We start from the raw sequence: 18,897 nt of genomic DNA on the forward strand, positions 1-18,897 counted from the left end.
CAAATGGGGAAGGAAATCAGTGGCAAAGCTTAACCAAATCTTAAGAGATTCTGAAAAATATAACGCAAAGAGTAAGAGGATTCTATCGGTGTTGCAGCTGGATTTGGGTGGCATTAACATGAAGTAAAAACCAATAGATCATTCTTTGTTGGCTGAAATTTCAATTATCCTTAAAAATAGGAAAACTGAAACTTGAGTCTGGGCATGTTACAATATTGACTTGAGTATTACTTGGGTAGAATGGCTTAGAAGAGGACACATGTTTAGACATAGTGCTATGTATGAGCTAATGCAGCAGTAAGTGATGAAATATTGTCTTTGCCGCAAAAGCAAGTTTGGCTTTTAACTGCAAACATTTCATTGAAATGTTGTGTCTGAAAAATCAGTGTCCATAACAACAGCAGGAACAGAATGAAGAAAAATGTTATACGTATCTAAGAGAGACGCGGATAGAATTTACAGGTAGTCCTTGACTTACAACCATTATTGTTAGTTGTGAAGTCATGTCCAACCCATTGTGACTTCAATGACAAAGTTCCTCCAGGCCTTCCTGTCCTCTACCATCCTCTGGAGTCCATTTAAAGTCACACCTACTGCTTCGGTGACTCCATCCAGCCACCTCTGTCATCCCCTTCTTCTTTTGCCCTCAATCTTTCCCAGCATTATACTCTTCTCCAGTGACAACCATAACTGAGTCTAAAATTTATGTTGCTGTGAAGACTGTTGTTAAGTGAGTTTTTCCCCATTTATGACCTTTCTTGCCGCAGTTGTTAAGTGAATCACTACAGTTGTTAAGTTAGTAACAGGGTTGGTAAGTGAATCTGAATTCCTCATTAACCTTGCTTGTTAGAAGGTTGCAAAAAGCGATCACATGGTCTAAGGACCTGCAACTGAGCCAGTTGCTAAGTATCTAAATATTGATCATGTGACCACGGGGATGCAGCAACGGTAATAAGTGTGAAAAATGGTTCATAAGTCACCTTTTTTCAGTACTGTTGTAACTTACAATGATCACTAAACCAATAGTTGAGGACTACTTATACTTCATGTAAGGATTAGGGGTACAAGGGAATGCTGCTGGCAGAAGCAGCCACAACCCCTGTAAGAATTCCACAGGGGAAATAAAGTGGCACTCTTTCACTGCATTTATATAAATTTGTGAAAAAGGAAGAAAAAGATACCATTTGGTCATGGTGAACCATTTCTATATGCCCTGGTCATAAACTGGTTACAAGTATGGATAGGAACTAGAAAACTGGTGCCATAGAGGACAATCTAATAGAGGTAAAGAAGGGACCCAGACAATATAGGAATCCCACCTTGTGAAGTTTAATGGGCTTCAGGCTTTATGTGGATGTGTTTCTCTCCTAAGGCACCCACAAAAGAGTCATGAAGGACAGCAATCAGATGAAAGGCCAAGTCAGCAGCTCCACACAGCAACCAAGAGAAGCTTAGTGGTTGGTTGAATCAAATTAAAGAACAGCAGAGAAGCCGTATGCTGTATAAGGCCACCACAGTATGCAAAAATCACTTTTGAAGTGAAGCAGGAAAGTCTGCTTGCAGGCTGCCTCTGTGCTGGGATAGACATTTCCTGAGGTTGACATAGTACATTCAAGCCCTCTTAAGAGTAGCCACTCATGCAAAAGAGACTATGCCAGCAAAGACTATGCCAGCAATGGGAACACAAATTGCACATTGCATCCCCTTAGGTTCATTCGTGCCTTCACAGACAGTGATAAATTCAGAAGAATCCCAAAATGGCAAACTTTATTGATCATAAGCAGTGCAAGTCTATCTAAGATGGTTTTTCCTTTCCATAATACATTTCCTTTTTTCTACATTAAATGTTAACTTGTTTTGTATTCAACCCCCAAACTTCCTTGCTCCAAAAACAAAACAAAACAAAAATAACCTCCACAGGTCTCTGGAACTGGCACCTGAAAATTAGAGGCAGAACATTTTTTTTGTCTGCATGAGAGTTTCATAGTAACAAAAGTCCCCTTGTAATATTTCCCAGACATTTTATATAGTTATTGAAAAGCATGGGTATTGGCCTGAATACTATAGCATTCCACAAGTCACAAGGTGGAAAACCAGTCTGCCCAATTCCACCTTTTTCCAGAAAAGACCAGACCCATCTTCGTAGGATGCCTCAATCCACGTAGGATGAACTCCAGGTGAATACTTTAAAATGGTACAATGATGTTATACAGGTAATCCTCAACTTACAACTATAATTGAGCCCAAAGTTTCCATTGCTAAGCAAGACAGTTAAGTGAGTTGTGTCCCATTTTATGACATCTTGGCCACAGTTATGCGAATCGCTGAAGTTGTTAAGTGAACCATGCAGTTGTTAAGTGAATCTGGCTTCCCCCATTGGCTTTGCTTGTCGGAAACCAGTTGGGAAGGTTACAAATGATGCTCAGGGACAGTGCAACAGACATAAATACATGTCAGTTACCAAGCGCCTGAATTTTGATCACGATTGTGGAGATGCTAGAATGGTCATTAGTGTGAAAACCAGTCATAAGTCATTCTTTTCAGTGCTGTTGTAACTTTGAATAGTCACTAAATGAATGGTTGTACTTCACGGACTACCTGTAGTGAAACATCTAGGAGATCTATTGCTGCCCTTCTTCATCTAACTCAGTGGTTCCCAACCTCTTTTTGGCCATGCCCCACCTAAGCATCTTTAAAATCCTGATGCCCCTTCCCTCTCTGTGACATATAATTCTTAATTAAGTCAAAAAGTGACTCTATTCATGCGGAGGAAGCCTAAAAGGCCATTAACTTGGTTTAAACAAGGTTCAAATTGCCCCCATTAAAAATCAAATTGCCTTCCCTATGGGGCATGGGCCCCCACGTTGGGAACCACTGCTCTAACTGATGAAGGTTGGCCACAAAATCCTGGGCTTCCTTTGACACCTCTCAAGAGTGTTTCCATGAACTTGGGTGAGAGACTATTAGATGGTGGAGTGAGTCCAACAGCAAAAGAATTGCTATCGGAGTTCCCGACATATTTTCAGACGTTTTACAGTCTCAAACAACGAGCCCCTAATAAGAGAGATGGAAACTTTTCTACATCGTAGGCACTCCTTTTCCTTGTTCTTTGAGCTGTTGTCAGTATTACATTTGAAAAATGCATCCTTTCTACTGGCTAACCTAGATTTGAATAGCAATATTAAACCTCAGAGAATTGCAGACAAATCATCACATTAAACCTCAGTCATGGCTCATATATAATGATAAACCATAATATGTTTCCTTTGGTTTGGCTTTGGCTGCATAGGACAGGTGCACATTATTATACGGGAATTATACGGGAATTCAGAGGGCTAAAAAACTTGGCTTTGATTATGAGCAATAAACCAATGTAAGGTCAGATTTCATACACTCTCCGCTATGTTAAAAAAATGTAGCCTGTTTCCTTTTTAATGGAGCAATGCTTTCTGAACATATTCCTGCTCTGCTTGTGCTACTCGGTAGGATAAAACTCAAAGGAGAAAAGCACAGCTGGAACTACTTTATAAAATGAGAAGATACAAAAAGAAATCATTTAGCAAAATGTGCTAATATTCTAGCATGTAATTAGGAGTCCTTGGTGCTCTCTGACCCTGCTTGTTTTCTTGCAGACATTTCATTACCCTTAACTAATGTAGGTAGTATAATCAGTACTAGTAAGGAGTGCTGTTTGCTGTCAGTTTATATTCTGGTGGCTTGCCTGTAAGTGTACGTGGGGGCGGTTTTAGAGATTCTTTGGTTGGGCTGTTTACTGATATTCTCCTTTATTGGTAAGCGTAATTACATTTGAACATTTGTTCACCCGCAAACATGCAACTGCTGCCTAGGGGAAAATTCACAACATCCTAGTTCCATTCCATAGCAAATTAATACAGATCATGTGCAATGGCTGAAAGTTATTTTTATTATAGCAAACATGTAGTACTTTGAGTAAGATTTGTCCTGCTTGCAGTAGATACTATTTTAAAGCTTCTTTATAAACCAGAGATGGTTTATGATACCCAGAGATGGGTTGCCAATTTTTTACTACCAGTTCGTTCGTGGATGTGGGCTTGCACGCACAAACCTATATGCATGCGCAGAAGCATCTGGGCAGATGGGCGGAGCCTCCCACCACCTGCTACTACTGGTTCACCCGATCTGGGCCAAACCGGGAGCAACCCACCTCTGCTGATGCCTCTAGGCATGAAAGCTGGCTGGGTAAATTTGGGCCGGTCACTCTCAGTCCAACCCACCTCCAGGGTTGTTATTGTGAGAAAAATAGGAGGAAGAAGGAGTAATTATGTTGCCAATTTGAATTATTTATAAAAATAACATAGATGGAAATACGAACAAACTAACAAACCAAACTGATTTGAGGATGCTCTCTTCACCAAATCTTATTCTGAAGAGAAAATTCAAGTTTCGTGCAAGGAATGAAGCTGTCGCTCTGGAACTCTGTATCATTTATTTAAATATCTATATTTTTGCATTTACAAACTTTTATAAGCACTCACCTCCCTGCTCCTTATTAAAAGCAGAGATTGCTTCTGTAATCTCTGAGGATCACGTACAAAACTAGATGACATTATATATATATATATATATATATATATATATATATATATATATATATATATATATATATATATATATATATATATTTATATTTATATTTATATTTATATTTATATTTATATAATCTTTTAAGATTAACAAAGTGTGAAGAAAAACTAAAGCATAATCTATATCTAGTGGCTCTTTCACAAGTATTGGAAAATCAGTGCTCAGCTAGGGATCCTAGAAGGCCAAGTTTATTTTTAACTGGTACAAACTATAACTGAAGGAAATGTAACAAAATGTACAGATGATAGATGGATAGATCTACGTTATTCTAGGTTCTTCTAAACCAAAATGGCACCAAAACCAAGAAAAGTATTTTAGAAGATTACCCTGACTACCAGTCCTTGAGAACCAGCCTGATATAATCTGTCATAACAAAACAAAAGATTCCCTTCAAGTTTTATTCATTAATTAATGTTTGGGTAACTTTTCCAGCACCATGATCGAAGGATCAGCTCAATAAGATTTTGAAAAAAAAAAACCTTTGTTTTAAATAGGGGGATCGATCAACTTTGGCTGGAATAAAAGAAGGCTCTATTGCCACAGTGCTTCAAACTATTCCAAATACTGTATTTTACCAAACCAAACAAACAAACAAAAAATCAAACAGGGAATTGGGCCTGGAGAAGAAAACCGCACTAGGAACAGCATTTGGCAGCAGCCTATATCAGTGGACACTTGATGCTCTTTTACAAATGGAGTAAGATGACACCGGATTAAAAAATGTGCACTCCCTCTAGGATACATTCCTAAAGAAACTAGTGTGATTGCATAATTCATATTGCACAATTGTATAAAACATAAATACTAGCTATCTGAGGTTTTAAATACAAAATACAGATCACGTATTCTTTTAGACATAAATCCTTTTTTTCAAGTGCAAATTAGATGTGCCTTTCTTCCTATAAAAACACATTTTGAAAGTACAAATGTAATCCTCCTGTCATAATATGCCCATATTTATAAGCTCCTTTCTTTCTCAGAGCAGTGCTATACATACAGTATAAAAAAATCAGGTTTATTTACATGAACTGGGAATACATCGAAGCAGCTTTAAGAACTGGATCTCAACTCTGGTATGAAGGAAGGAAATACAATGGGGAGACGAACCACCCATCCAATTTATGCTGGGTGCTGTGGGTTCACATTGATAGGAGGATGTCCTAGGAGACCAATACGCTGTTTTTGCTTCCTCTGCTCTGTCATCTGGAAAATTGAAACATTTACTCAGTAGACACAAATACTTCCTGTACGTCAGACCACAGAATAAGCTACTGCTATTTATTGTGGTCATCTTTATTTCCCAAAATTGATTGCAACAAGTTATCCACTTTTGCCTGCTACAGTTAGTGAAAACAAAGCTAACCCATTTCTTTACAAAGTTTGGAAACAATCAGAGGGAACTGAAGCAATCCAGCACTAATCCTGTTATTTGATCAGAAGAACTGTTCTGTTAGGCCAATAGAGTTTGTTGTGATTTAACATTGAATACAGCCTTTTTTCATATCTCTAAATACAGTACATGCAGTAAACATCCTTGCTGCCCATAGTCTCTATATTCCAAAATAATTCTTCATTTTAAAGAAACTGGGTTCCCCCTTTTTCTGCTGCATTGAAGAAAACCTCTCACCACTACTATGTTCCTAATAAAGAATAAAATTTAAAAACGAAGCCAGCTGAAGATGAAAACTTCAGTCGTGTTTATTTTCTACAAGACTAGTGAAGCTGGACCAAAGTGATAACTTAAATCATGTATTCTTGCCACCAAAGCAACAGTCCTCTAGTACATTTTGTGACATTTTAATGTGCTTCATAGTTTTATATGATCTTGCAGAGAAGGCAAGGAAAGTGGTCAATAACATCTGGAACTTGATGTGCAACACCTTGGGGTACTTCCCAGTATTCCCAAACTATTATTGCTTTTAAAACCATAAGAATAGAGCCTTGGCCCTATGCTCAAACACCACCAGGTGTAACAGATTTGGGAGATACTGAAACAAAACTTTTAAAAAATACCTTATAATAGCAAATCTAAAAAAAATGACAGGGACAAGAGTAAGTAGGGTCCTCAAGGCCTTGAAATGTGATATACATATTACAAAATTGAAAAAATTGAAGAAGGAAGAATATGATTGTACCTTTTGACAATAGTAGTATTTGGATTTGGGGGAAAAACAGATTACAGACAAAAGCTTCAAGCTGCCTTATATATCCCATTCAAATTTGTCTTTTATTGAAAGGGGGGGGGAGGGATAGATTGGTATTTGTTTGGAGTTCCACAAAATAAGCCCTGGCAAACATAAGGCTGTTTTTATAGTATATGCAATATTATGACAATAAATGGACACAAGCCCTGGATTTTGTCTCATCCTTCTCTATATTCCTTCTTCTTCCTGCTCTCAGTACACAAAGCTTGGTAGTGGCTGATACCAGGTTGTGGCAACCCAGCATACACCATTTTCTCTCATCTAAAATAGCTATGATTTGATTTTACGGGCAAAGAGAAGAGATAAAGCAGGATTGCAACAAACTAGGATGAAAAGTTGCTTATCTCCATAAGAAAGTAGAGAAAATGTTGTGTGTATCTGTAGCTTGTTCTTGTAGGCACAATTCATTGATTTGTCAATGAAATCGAAGATGGGGCCAAGAGTCCCTGAAAGTCCACCAAAGAGAAATTAAAACTTCAACTACAAAGAAGGATGAAGCACAAAGTACTATACAGTGCTATACAGAATACATGGACCAAAAATCTTGACTGAACTTAAAAAGTTTGTGATTCTCTATATAAGCCATCCTCAGCACCATTCCACTGGGGATGTTATGGCATATTAAGTAATAAGACTTCCTTATATTCTTTTGCTTGCTTTTTTAAAGAGAGAGTGAGGACAGAGGAAGTTTGATTTGTTTTACTATAGCTTACTGTCTTTGAAAATGAATTACTCGTCCCGGCCAAGAACAAAACAACATATACTTTAATTTGTTCAGTCAAAATGGTGATGGCAAGGGGAAAATTGTGAAATTGGATGTCAAAATGCCAATTTATTAACAGTACTATTGTTGATGTCTATATAGATCACATATACCAGAGGTGTCGAATTCAATTTTATTGACGGTCGCATCAGGGTTGTGTTTGACCTTGGGGGCAGGGGTGAGCATGGCTAGGGTTGAGTGTGGCCAGCTCGATGTACCTCCTGTCGGGGGTGCCTAGGGTGGCCTGAGTGCTCTGCCAGCGAAAACGGGCTCCTGAGCTCCGTTTTCAGCTGCCTGCAACCCTCTGCCATTTTCACTGACATATACACTTCCAATTTTCCTTTCTCCCATTAATCAGGTTTACACCTTTCTCAAGCAGCCTTATGGGCCTTATTTTGGTAAACATTTTCTTCTATGTTTTGTACCTGATCTTTAAGTTCCGTCAGCTGACTAGAAAGGTTAGATACCAGCTTCATTGTTGATTCAAGCTTCTCCTGCAGGTTTCTAAGTTCATTCTGTTCTCCTTCTGAGTCGCTACTAACAAGTGACATGGCACGCATCCGGGGGAACCAATCCAGATTTCTTTCCTGAAATGTAATTTATTAAGATCGTCTGCATTTTAATTATAAGCAAAAGGTTATATTGTCAAAGCTTCGCAAACATCTACCGTAAAGAAGAGGAAAAAAAGTGAACAAGTCAAGCCTAAATAATATAAGAATAAGCCTAAAAATATTTGCCTTGGAATATTTATCTTGGAAAATTTGCCTGATGTTCAGAAGTCACAAAACAAACCATTATTAGAATAATTGCATCTCATAGTTGGCCACGCCCATGCCCAGTTTAGCAAAGGGAAAAAAGTCATGATACATCAAATGATGACACCCCTAATGTAGAACACTGAAGCTTCATTGGAGAGAATAGCATTCTGGGTCACACATTCAGTTTTTTCTCCCAAATGAAGGGATAAGTCTAGTTGATCCTGATCATTCTGTGAATACAACATATTTTCAAAGTATTTAACACAAAATAATGATATATGTTCACAAGAGGAAAAAGTGGGTTTGTTTACTTGGCTTTTGGGCTTCTACCACAGGTGAAAGAGAGCGATTTTGTGGTCTACTCCTTGGCCACTCTCTGGAAGAACTGTTTATTTTAACGACTAGGCCTCTCAATTCATTCAGAAAACAACCACCTAGAAAGTCAGATGCTATTTTATACAGTCCCATAAGTCAAGAAATTTGGTACACCTGAGAGCCCTGAATAGTTTTGTTATTTTTACATGATGAATATGGAGCACTAAGACAATGGAAAGAAGATTTGCTTGACTAGTTGGCCAAATATGGACTGAACACAGAGTCCAATGAGTAACCTGTTAACCTCCAGTCATAGATAAAGAGTTTTAACTTCATATTTACTCTTCGTTAACAAATTAATGGTCTGGAAATTTGTTTATAAGTAACCCTGCCCATTGCAGGGTTATATACACTGGTATATATTTACATCAATCTTAATATTACAATACAGTATTACAATTATTGAAATCTATTGGAATAGTGCAATGCAGTACTATTCATTTTAGTGCTTCGATTCTTTATTCTCCCACATTGGGGACATTAACATTCAGAGAAAAGTTTGAGAAGGAAGTAAGAAAGCTGGGCTGTGTAGAGAGATAACGTCTGAAACTGGAACACAGTAAATTTTATATATCGGTGGTGGGTTTCTAATTTTTTTACTACTGGTTCGCTTGCATGCGTGCATGTGCAGAAGCGTCCAGGTAGGTGGGCGGAGCTACTACCGGTTCGCCTGATCCAGGCTGAACCGGGAGCAACCCACCTCTGATCTTGATCCATGTCTTATAAATACCAATTGTCAGGGTTCCAACAAATGCCCAAATTAAATCATGAGCCTTGACACCAGTTTCAACTCTTCAAACGGTAGCTAAGTTGTAAATCAAGTTGTATATCAACAAATAATAATGAAAGAACATATTTGCATATTATTTAGGAATTCAACCATGTTGGCACATTCATTACTTTACTTTTGCTACTGTTATTTGTTTAATCACTTAGACCTTATATCCAAATACAGCGGTGACTAAAGAGACAAACACAGTCATCTGCTTAAAGAGTGTCTGAGGTGGTCAATCAACCACAGTAATAGAGGACATCTGACTGCTGCAGTTGCATCTTGATTGCTTTCATTCTAATGTTCACCTTTTCATTTTTAACACAATCTCCATGGATTACAATACAATACAATACAATAGTAGAGTTGGAAGGGACCTTGTTGGAGGTCTTCTAGTCCAACCCCCTGCCTAGGCAGGAAAACCTATACCGTTTCAGACAAATGGCTATCCAACATCTTCTTAAAGACTTCCAGTGTTGGGGCATTCACAACTTCTGGAGGGAAGCTGTTCCACTGATTAATTGTTCTCACTGTCAGGAAGTTTCTCCTCAGTTCTAAGTTGCTTCTCTTCTTGATTAGTTTCCACCCATTGCTTCTTGTCCTGCCTTCAAGTGCTTTGGAGAATAGTTTGACTCCCTCTTCTTTGTGGCAACCCCTGAGATATTGGAACACTGCTATCATGTCTCCCCTAGTCCTTTATATTACAGGTAGTCCTTAATTTACAACAGTTCACTTAGTAACTGTTCAGTTACAACGGCACTAAAAAAAGTGACCTATGACCATTGCAGCATGGTCACTTAATAAAATTTCAGATGCTTGGCAGCTTGGTCATGTGATTACCTTTTGTGACCTTCTGACAAGCAAAGTCAATGAGGAAGAAGCCAGATTGACTTAGCGACCATGTTACTAACTTAACAGATGCAGTGATTCACCTGACAACTGTAGCAAGAAAGGTGGTAAAAGGTGGGGCAAAACTCACTTAACAAGTATCTCACTTGACAACAGAAATTTTGGGCTCAATTGGGTCATCAGTTGTGTCCTATAGTTTGATTTTCAAATGTGAATGTTTAAAAATAGCTACGCTCACAGCCAATAAAATGATATACAATGCTTACAATTGTGTGTGTAGGAATAGAAAGCTGTACTTCTTTGGAAATCATTTGTTGTGAATACATTCATAAATTTAAAAAAACATTATTCTAAATTGTTGTGTCCCCACATAGACCCTCAATGTTTATGTGGTTAGAAGAAGTAAAACTAAAAATGAGGTCAGGTACAAAACCCTTTCCTGGGAAAGTAATCAGCTTTGCCTTTTAATTCACCATATTAATCAGTTATATAGCTATTCTCAGCAAACATAATCCATCAGCTTAATATCAATTATTTAAGAACATTACTTCTTGAGCCACAACATTGTTTTGTCTCTGTAAGAACATTGACTCATTTTGCTACCTCCTACTCAAAACTTTATTCATTTAAGGATTTTAGTTTAAAGGACATTGATGCAAGTTTTTTTTTTAAACTAACACCCAGTGGGCCGCAGAGGAAGTTGACAGACTTTAGCAGAATTTTTTAAGGAAAGGGCTTATCAAAACTAAGGCTAAGACCACTTTTCTTTTGAAAAACCGATCTGGTGATGCAAGTGCAAGCAGGTTTTCAACCATTAAATAAATGGAGCGGTAGATTTCTCTTTCCAATCCTGCAAAAGTTGTATAAACGTATTAGAAATATGTATGAAGTTGAATGTATATGGGGTTGAATATTTTTGCATTAGACATGTATATAAGGAATTGTAATGTTATAAAGTTACACCAGTGGTGGGTTCCTACTGGTTCAGACCGCTTTGACCAAACCAGTAATGGTTTGGCGGCCCTGGTCGCTGGAACTGGCAGTGACCCAAACCTGCCACACCCCTGAATAGGTTGTTTGGGCGGCGTCATAGGCGCTGCCATCTTGTTTTTTTGCTTCTGCGCATGCGCAGAACAATTTTTATTGCACTGTGCATGTGCACACTCACAAGTGAACCGGCAGTAGTGACTGCCGGAACCCACCCCTGAGTTACACTGACATTGTTATTGTATGTTATGTTATATGTTTTATGTTATGTGTTATAATAGGGTGTGTCATTTAATGGGGTGAAAATTAATTTTTGCAATTATTTTCAGTGAGGGGGTTCTAAACATATGGCTTTTTACACCAAGATTTCAAATCTGCTGTTATTTTTTTCAATTGCACAACATTTAGCTTGGTAAGTCCACGTCTGATCACATACCTGACAAAAGTCTCTTGTAACCCACATACTGTTAACTTTATCTTCTCAAAATTGCACCTTGTGTTACAAAAATTAAAGGTTTTTTTTCCTGCATGAATATTATCTAGCTAAGCAAAAAATAATCCATACACTCATAAACTAACATCAGAAAGCAATTATCTGAGTTACAAAAATGTCTAAGTAGGTTTCATCCAATCTTGTTTTGATCCGTTCTTCGACATCTATTGCCAGCTTGCTTCTTGGCCTCTGATATAACCCTCACATTTCTCATGTGTTTGCTGCTTGCTGCCTTCTGCGACCTGTTTCACACATCTCTCTATTGATTGAGCATGACAGGGCCACTGTGGTACTTGCACTTGTTCATCAATGAACTTCTTTATTTCCGCTGTAGTCAGTTTGAACATCAAAGGTATATACCTCATATACACCTTCAGACCAGTCAATCAGCTCCAGTAGAATGAATGCTCTGGCATTGATTAAAGGCGTTTTTCTTGCACATACAGAAAAATCTCCCAGCGCATCATTGTCTGCACCCCTCAAGTCAATGATCTTTTTGCACACCAGTTATCCTCTCTTAAATGTCATCTGAACACAAGAGTGTCTGGATTATCATTTCACTGAAAGCTTACCAATGATATGTTTTTTTCTTTTGTTGTATTTTTTTTGTTAAAACACTTTTATGTATTTTTTTCCTCTTTGACAATATATCTATCCATCTATATCTATCTGTATCTATCTATCTATATCTATTTATATCTATCTCTATCTATCTCTATCTATCTCTATCTATCTCTATCTATCCATCCATCCATCCATCCATCCATCCATCCATCCATCCATCCATCTCCAACTCAGTGAGCCTTGTGTTTTGCTTTTGGGTTATTAATTAAAAAGCAATACAATATAAATTAATAAAGAACAACATTATGAGCAAGTTGCCACAAAAACCAGTGAGAAATTGGGAAGAATAAAACTGAGCAATTCCTAGGTTTACATACCTTGGTATAATTTCTCAAGCCATCACACTTTATCCAGAATTACTGAGAGCCATTTCTGCCAAAGTTAACAATAGTACCAAGGCAATATTTTCACTCCAAAGAAACAGTCCTGTTATCATTAAGTTTTCAGAGGTGAAACATATCCCATATTCTATATGGTACGCAAGTACGCATCTACTATGATTTAAAGTCTGTTAGTCCTTGCTCTTTCACATCCCATACTATGCTTTAATTTCTTTAATCTGCACAGAGGCTGATACGATTTCACCAGAAGCAAGAGTCCATGCACAAACTCTTATTGGCTTAAACTCTTGTTTTCTAATGGCCCATTGGCCTCATTAATTCTCCTTGATGGCTTTTCATCAATCTGGAAAGAAAAAAAAAATTAGCTGGCCTGTGGCATTTATATTTCATCTTTGTTGCCTCTACATTTAGAGAAAGCTAAACCTGAAATCTGTCAAAACACCTTTGACATTGCCAGGCAGATGCATCTAGGTGCTAAAACCAGCATCCAGAGGTGGTTCTAGATGAGATTTTTAAAATCACCAAACTACTCATTCCACTTATTTTCTCAGTAGAACCTTTTTGTTACCCCACTTTGACATGTTACTCTCAGCAGTATTAGATGGGCGGTGGAGTAAGACTCGATTCACTGATTTGGGAGGCAGATTATGAAGTCTCCTCGTTCATTATATATTTCTGATCTAAGAAATGGATTGCTCCTCCTTCACAAAATATTGGGATTGTATTAATCCCAATCTGGGTGGTGAAGTTCTAGGCCAGGTTTAACTGGCCTAGAAAGAGCAACAGAAGAACACATGTGAAAGGGCCTCGGGTTTGTTTGTCTTCTGTTGCTCTTTCTATGCCAGTTAAACCTGGCCTAGAACTTCACCACCCTTAAAACAATCCCAATTTTTTGAGGGAGAAGTGATCCATTTCTTAGTCGTAGATCAGAACTTTCCTTCACTAGCAAAGTTTCTATCTGCAGCAATTTCCTTTAGAAGGTATATAATTGTCCTGATCTTGGAGTGATATTATGAAGTCCCCTGTTTCATTGTGTTTCATTTCTATTAATCCTTTTTCTATTTCTTTTACATTGTTTTGAGAACAATTGTTCATTTTATTCACTCTTGCTTTTACACTGCTTTTGAGTCTTAATTTTCAAGGCTTATTATGACCATTACATTTGTTTTTGATGTAGTTGGTCATTCCTTCTGACTTTTCTTTGTTAACTTGGAGGTTGTTAAAAATCTTCAAGTCAAATAAGCCTTCAGTTATTTCAATAGCACCCTTGAAGTCTGATTCTGCAAGCACAGTACGTTAAATAGACGTAAGCACAATCCAAAAGCTTTATTTTGGATTTGTTTCCATGTTTCTACCTACACCACCCCTGCTTCCTATTGTTCTCCCCCACTGTTGTTAGGCACTATCTGCTGTGACCCTCCAACAACCCTGATTGAGTTGTCAGTTCCTACTTCCCAGCAAAGCTTCCTCTATTGAAACAGACAAACTGAATTAACCCACTGACGGAAGATGGCTAACCACAAGAGTTGTTTCTGGCTCGCTCTTTTCTAAGTAATGTTGGAAAAGTCCCTTTCAAGTAGCTATCATCAGAATCTCAGACATGGGGGCGGTGATGGCCAAGCTTTAAAGCATCCACAACAATGCGTTTTTTTTTAAAAAAACTTATTTAAAAGGAAGTTTCCCCACGTGATGGGAAATTTAATGCCTTCTGAGAAACGCTCTTCCACGCTTTCACTGAATTTCGTTACAGGGGGTCTTTCCAAATGGATTGTATTTTTAAAACATCATCTACTTTGGCAGTGGTTCAAATGCATTATAAGCATTCTGACATTCCACCCACAGTTTCTTTCCTTTTAAAAAGTAGCAAATAGTTTGGTACTGAATAAAAAAAAGAAAGAGACAGCACCCTCAAATGAAAAGATGGAGAAATTTAAGGATGGGGTAGTGGTGGAGATAACACTGCCTGAATGTGTTACATTTCCAAAAAAAAAGAGTTAACTCTACCCGACCCACTAGAGCCAGAAGGCAAGGAATGTTATGGGTCCCATCCCCTAGGGCAGTGATGGCAAACCTTTTTGGAACCAAGTGCCCAAAACAGAATGTGCGTGCATGAGCAAGTCACAGCACCAGAAACCTGAAGACCAGTTGGCCAATGTGCACATGCCTGTTTTTTGGCCATTTTCGGGCTGTTTTTTGGGTCATTTTCAGGCCTTTTTTGGGGGGGACTGCTTTGGGCTTGAAAACAACCCCCCAAACAATCTGTTTTTTGGCTGTTTTGGGGGGCGTTTTCAGGACATTTTCTGGCACTCCAGCATCTGCAAAGAACAGTTGTGCATGTGCACGCCAGAAACCAAAAAAGCGGCTGGCGATGGAGCACGTGGCCACAGAGAGGGCACCTATGCGTGCCATAGATTCGCCATCATGGCCCTAGAGAGATACAACTAGTGGTACCCAGAAAAAGGGCCTTCTCAGTGGTTGCTCCCTTTCTCTGGAACATCATTCCCCCAGAGATTAGATTGGCTCCCCCTCTAACACTCTTTCGGAAGGGGCTGAGGACCTGGTTCTGCCAATGGAACTGGGGAACCCAGAGTGGGATGAAACCCATTAAATGGCTTGTATGAATATGTATTGTTGCCGGTATTGGGGTGTGTGTGTGTACTATTAATCATTTATTATTTTTTTATTATTTTCTTTTATTTTTATATGATGGTTTTTATATTAATGTAAGCCGCCTTGAGTCGCCATGGGCGAGTAGGCGGCAATACACATTTTCTAAAATAAATAATAAATAAATAAATGGATGCCTCATAAAAAAAAGAGTTAGTATGGAAAAGCTAACAGACCAAGATTTGAACTGCTGAGAAAAAGTACAGGTCAAAGGGCACATTTGTACAATACATTACTTGCTGTTGCACTGTTACTATGATAAAATGAAGTCGTAATACTGTATATACTAGGAATTGAATAACCATACTACAAAACAATTGGCAAGAATCAGGACATCAGAAGATTTGCATTCCCCTACAACAAACAAACAAATAAACATATGATCCAATCCCTGCCCAAGATGATTTTACTCCTTTCAGCAAATGAACTACTAGGCACTTAATTACATTAAGGATGGATATTTTAGAATCAGCAGGAAAAATAATTCAAGAATAACTTCTTAGGCTATTTCTATGAGAACAGAAAATCTTTTTTGCAAATCCATTTCCACATTTCAATTTTGATTCTCAGAATTGTACTCAGAAGGCAATGCACATGATGTGGAAAGGATGAATGCAAGGAAAAAGTGAAGTTAAGATTTTTTGATTTTTTTTACAGAGTGTAGAATGAGATGGCGGAGGAAAAAAATTAGAAAGTTTAAAAGGGGATTTTTAGAACTTTGGATGAATCAAAGCCTAATTATTTAGTAATTTCTGAAAAATCTAAGTGAAATGAACAAAACGATTGGGTTTCTGCCACTCATTACTTCTTCCCTTTATTTTTTTTAAGGAAGGGAGGGAAAGAAACTAACCAACTACTTATTTTCTCCTCAGCTTTTTTAACACAACTAAGAGTGATATCCTGATTGCCCTGTGTCTGGAGTTAATTGTTGTCCTCCTAATTAAGTAAACTTAACCACACCTAATTTGCTAGTGCTACCCATGAACTTCCTTGTGTAAGAAGAGACAAATTAATAAAACAGGGCAACTATCTGACTGATATTCTGAAATTTGCCAGGTGGCAACCCTTAAAATAATGAAGGAAATAAAGTTAGTTTCCATGATTTAAAAGCTAGGATGTACAAAGACTTGTGTAGTTTAAAATTATCTGCAAATAGTTCAAGGCTACAGGGAAATTCACAGTTAGCTTAGCAGCTGTTTCCTATGATGAAGTAATTTTCATGACAAGGAAGCGCCACTAAGGTTTTACATAATCAGTGATGAAAGGCAGCTGAGGGATTGCCCAGAGGAGGTTCCTTTGGGTCTTTCATTCTATGACAGTGCAAGGCCTTCTGCTAACCTAGTTTTTGTTATATGGCACAAAAGGGATTACATGAATAAACCAGGACAGATTATAGCATGAGTGGCTGTGCTGGAATTAATTGCATAAAAAGGCTCATTTAACAAAAATACCGTCTGCACACGCACCGTCTATATTCAGTAATATTTTGTAATCTGCTCAAGGTAATGGAGCCTCACTCTGAAAATATTGGGCAATAGATAAAGGAGAAAAGGACCAAATGAATAGAAGGGCAGAACAGGTAATGCCCAGCCCCAGTTTTTCTTCTCTTTTGGCACAAATAGTTGAAAGAGGTTAGATTGATGTTTCTTGGGGCTACAGAATGAGATATGTTCCAAAACAGGGTCTGTTTTGTGCTTAATTTTAAAAATACAATTTTCTGCAAAGAAAAAAAAAAGACAATTGCTTCAAATCAAATCAAACTTATGGTTTTTAAAAGAGCAATTTTATTAAAAATTACAATTGCAACATTAAAAATAATAAACAGGGGAAAATGCAAGGTACAAATAAGAAAAAAATAGAAAATAAAAAATAATATAAGAAAAAAGAAAAATATATATAAAGAAATCGCCTCCCTCTTCATCACAGCAAATATAATCAATTTTAGTAACTTGTCACCTTACCTTAAATATAAACAATCTCTTCCTCTCATATCTTATCTCTTATCGATAAACAAATCCTTAAAGGCCTGTTACTTCAGTACAAAAATCCATAGGGTTACCAGAAAAAAACTAAATTATTTACCCTAGATCAAATAACTGTATATTCCTTCCATTTACTTTTAACTCTTGATTTTTAGTCCATTCAAATAATGTCCTAGAACTTGATTCCTTTTCATTTTTTTTCTTATCCCTTCTGGCCCTGGTATGGCCCTAGAAGACTATGGCCATGATGGCGAATCTATGGCACGCGTGCCACAGATGGCATGCGAAGCCATATCAGCGGGCATGCCAGCCATTGTCCTAACTCGGCTCCAGCTGATTTTCAGCTGCTCTTCCCTTCCCAGGAGTCCCCATGCAATGCCAGGTAAGTACAGGGCTCACGCTGAAGCTCTGGGAGGGTGTTTTCAGCCTCCAGAGGGCCTTCAGGGGAGACCGTTTTCGCCCTCCCCAGGCTCCAAAAAAGCCATGTGCACATGCACGGGGCAGTGGGGGGGGGTGTCACATACTCATGCACAGGGGTAACAGAGTGGGGGGGCATAAAATTATGGGTGTGGGCACACGTGGGCGTGCAATAGCACGCACGGGCTTTTGGCACCCAAGGCAAAAAAGGTTCACCAGCACTGACCTATGAGCTGCAGTGGCTGCTATTTTATTTTCGAGGTTCTGAAAGGTTTTGATTGTTACCTATAAAGTCCTAAACAGCATATGGGCTGGTTACTCAAGGAAACACTTGTCTTCCATATCATTTGCCTGACCACTTCAATCTTGTAAGGTTGGCACCATCTGGGTTTGATTAAACAATGTGAATGATTAGGACCACAGAAACGCACTTTCTCTGTAGCCATGCTTACCCTCTGGAATGAAGTTCCTTCCAAGAACCAGAGGGTTACCACTCTCCTGTTGTTCAGAAGAATGAAGACTTGGCTCTTCACCCAGACCTTTGGCAAGGGAGAGTGAGACCTCGTACTTATCTATTCCACTTGCCACCTTTTATTGATTTTATTGTAATTTCTTTGTTTAATTTTTGTGAGGCATTGGGAGTTAGCTGGCATTCAAGTATAAGCAATAATAATAACTAATACTACAAGATGTAGTCATATGTAGATCACAGTCAGCCATTTTGATATGTATGAGACAAAACTCAGTTTTATTCAAATATCTACAAATTCTTCTGTGTGAGTTAGGCTCTCTAATTTAAAGACAACCTTACAAGTCAACATAAAACTACTCATGTCCCACCAATCCAATACTGTAGTTAGTACTGATATTTCCAAAGAAGTAAAAATGTCTCTAGATTAGATGGCATACAAGTAAGTAAGTAAGTAAGTAAGTAAGTAAGTAAGTAAGTAAGTAAGTAAGTGAATTATGTGACTAAACAATTCTACATCCTTTCTTAAACTTTCAAGTTTAATGAAAAAATGGTTTTTCAAGTATTTGA

At 38.0% G+C, this 18,897-nt stretch overlaps 1 protein-coding gene across 1 annotated transcript in view; it reads right to left on the reverse strand.

Moving 5' to 3' along the window:
* Positions 1-5,622: 5,622 nt before the first annotated feature.
* ITPR1 (inositol 1,4,5-trisphosphate receptor type 1) overlaps positions 5,623-18,897 on the reverse strand; it is a 273,195-nt gene continuing 259,920 nt past the window's right edge. Inside the window, exons 57-58 of the mRNA XM_081969590.1 lie at positions 8,019-8,180; positions 5,623-5,829 (exon numbers count right to left, since the gene is read on the reverse strand). Of these exons, the coding sequence (XP_081825716.1) occupies positions 5,746-5,829; positions 8,019-8,180 (246 nt within the window). The 3' untranslated portion in view covers positions 5,623-5,745. The remainder of the gene's footprint in view (positions 5,830-8,018; positions 8,181-18,897) is intronic.

The sequence above is a fragment of the Natrix helvetica genome (genome assembly GCF_964273705.1).
Source record: "Natrix helvetica genome assembly, chromosome: 1".
In the NCBI taxonomy this organism is placed as follows: domain Eukaryota; kingdom Metazoa; phylum Chordata; class Lepidosauria; order Squamata; family Natricidae; genus Natrix; species Natrix helvetica.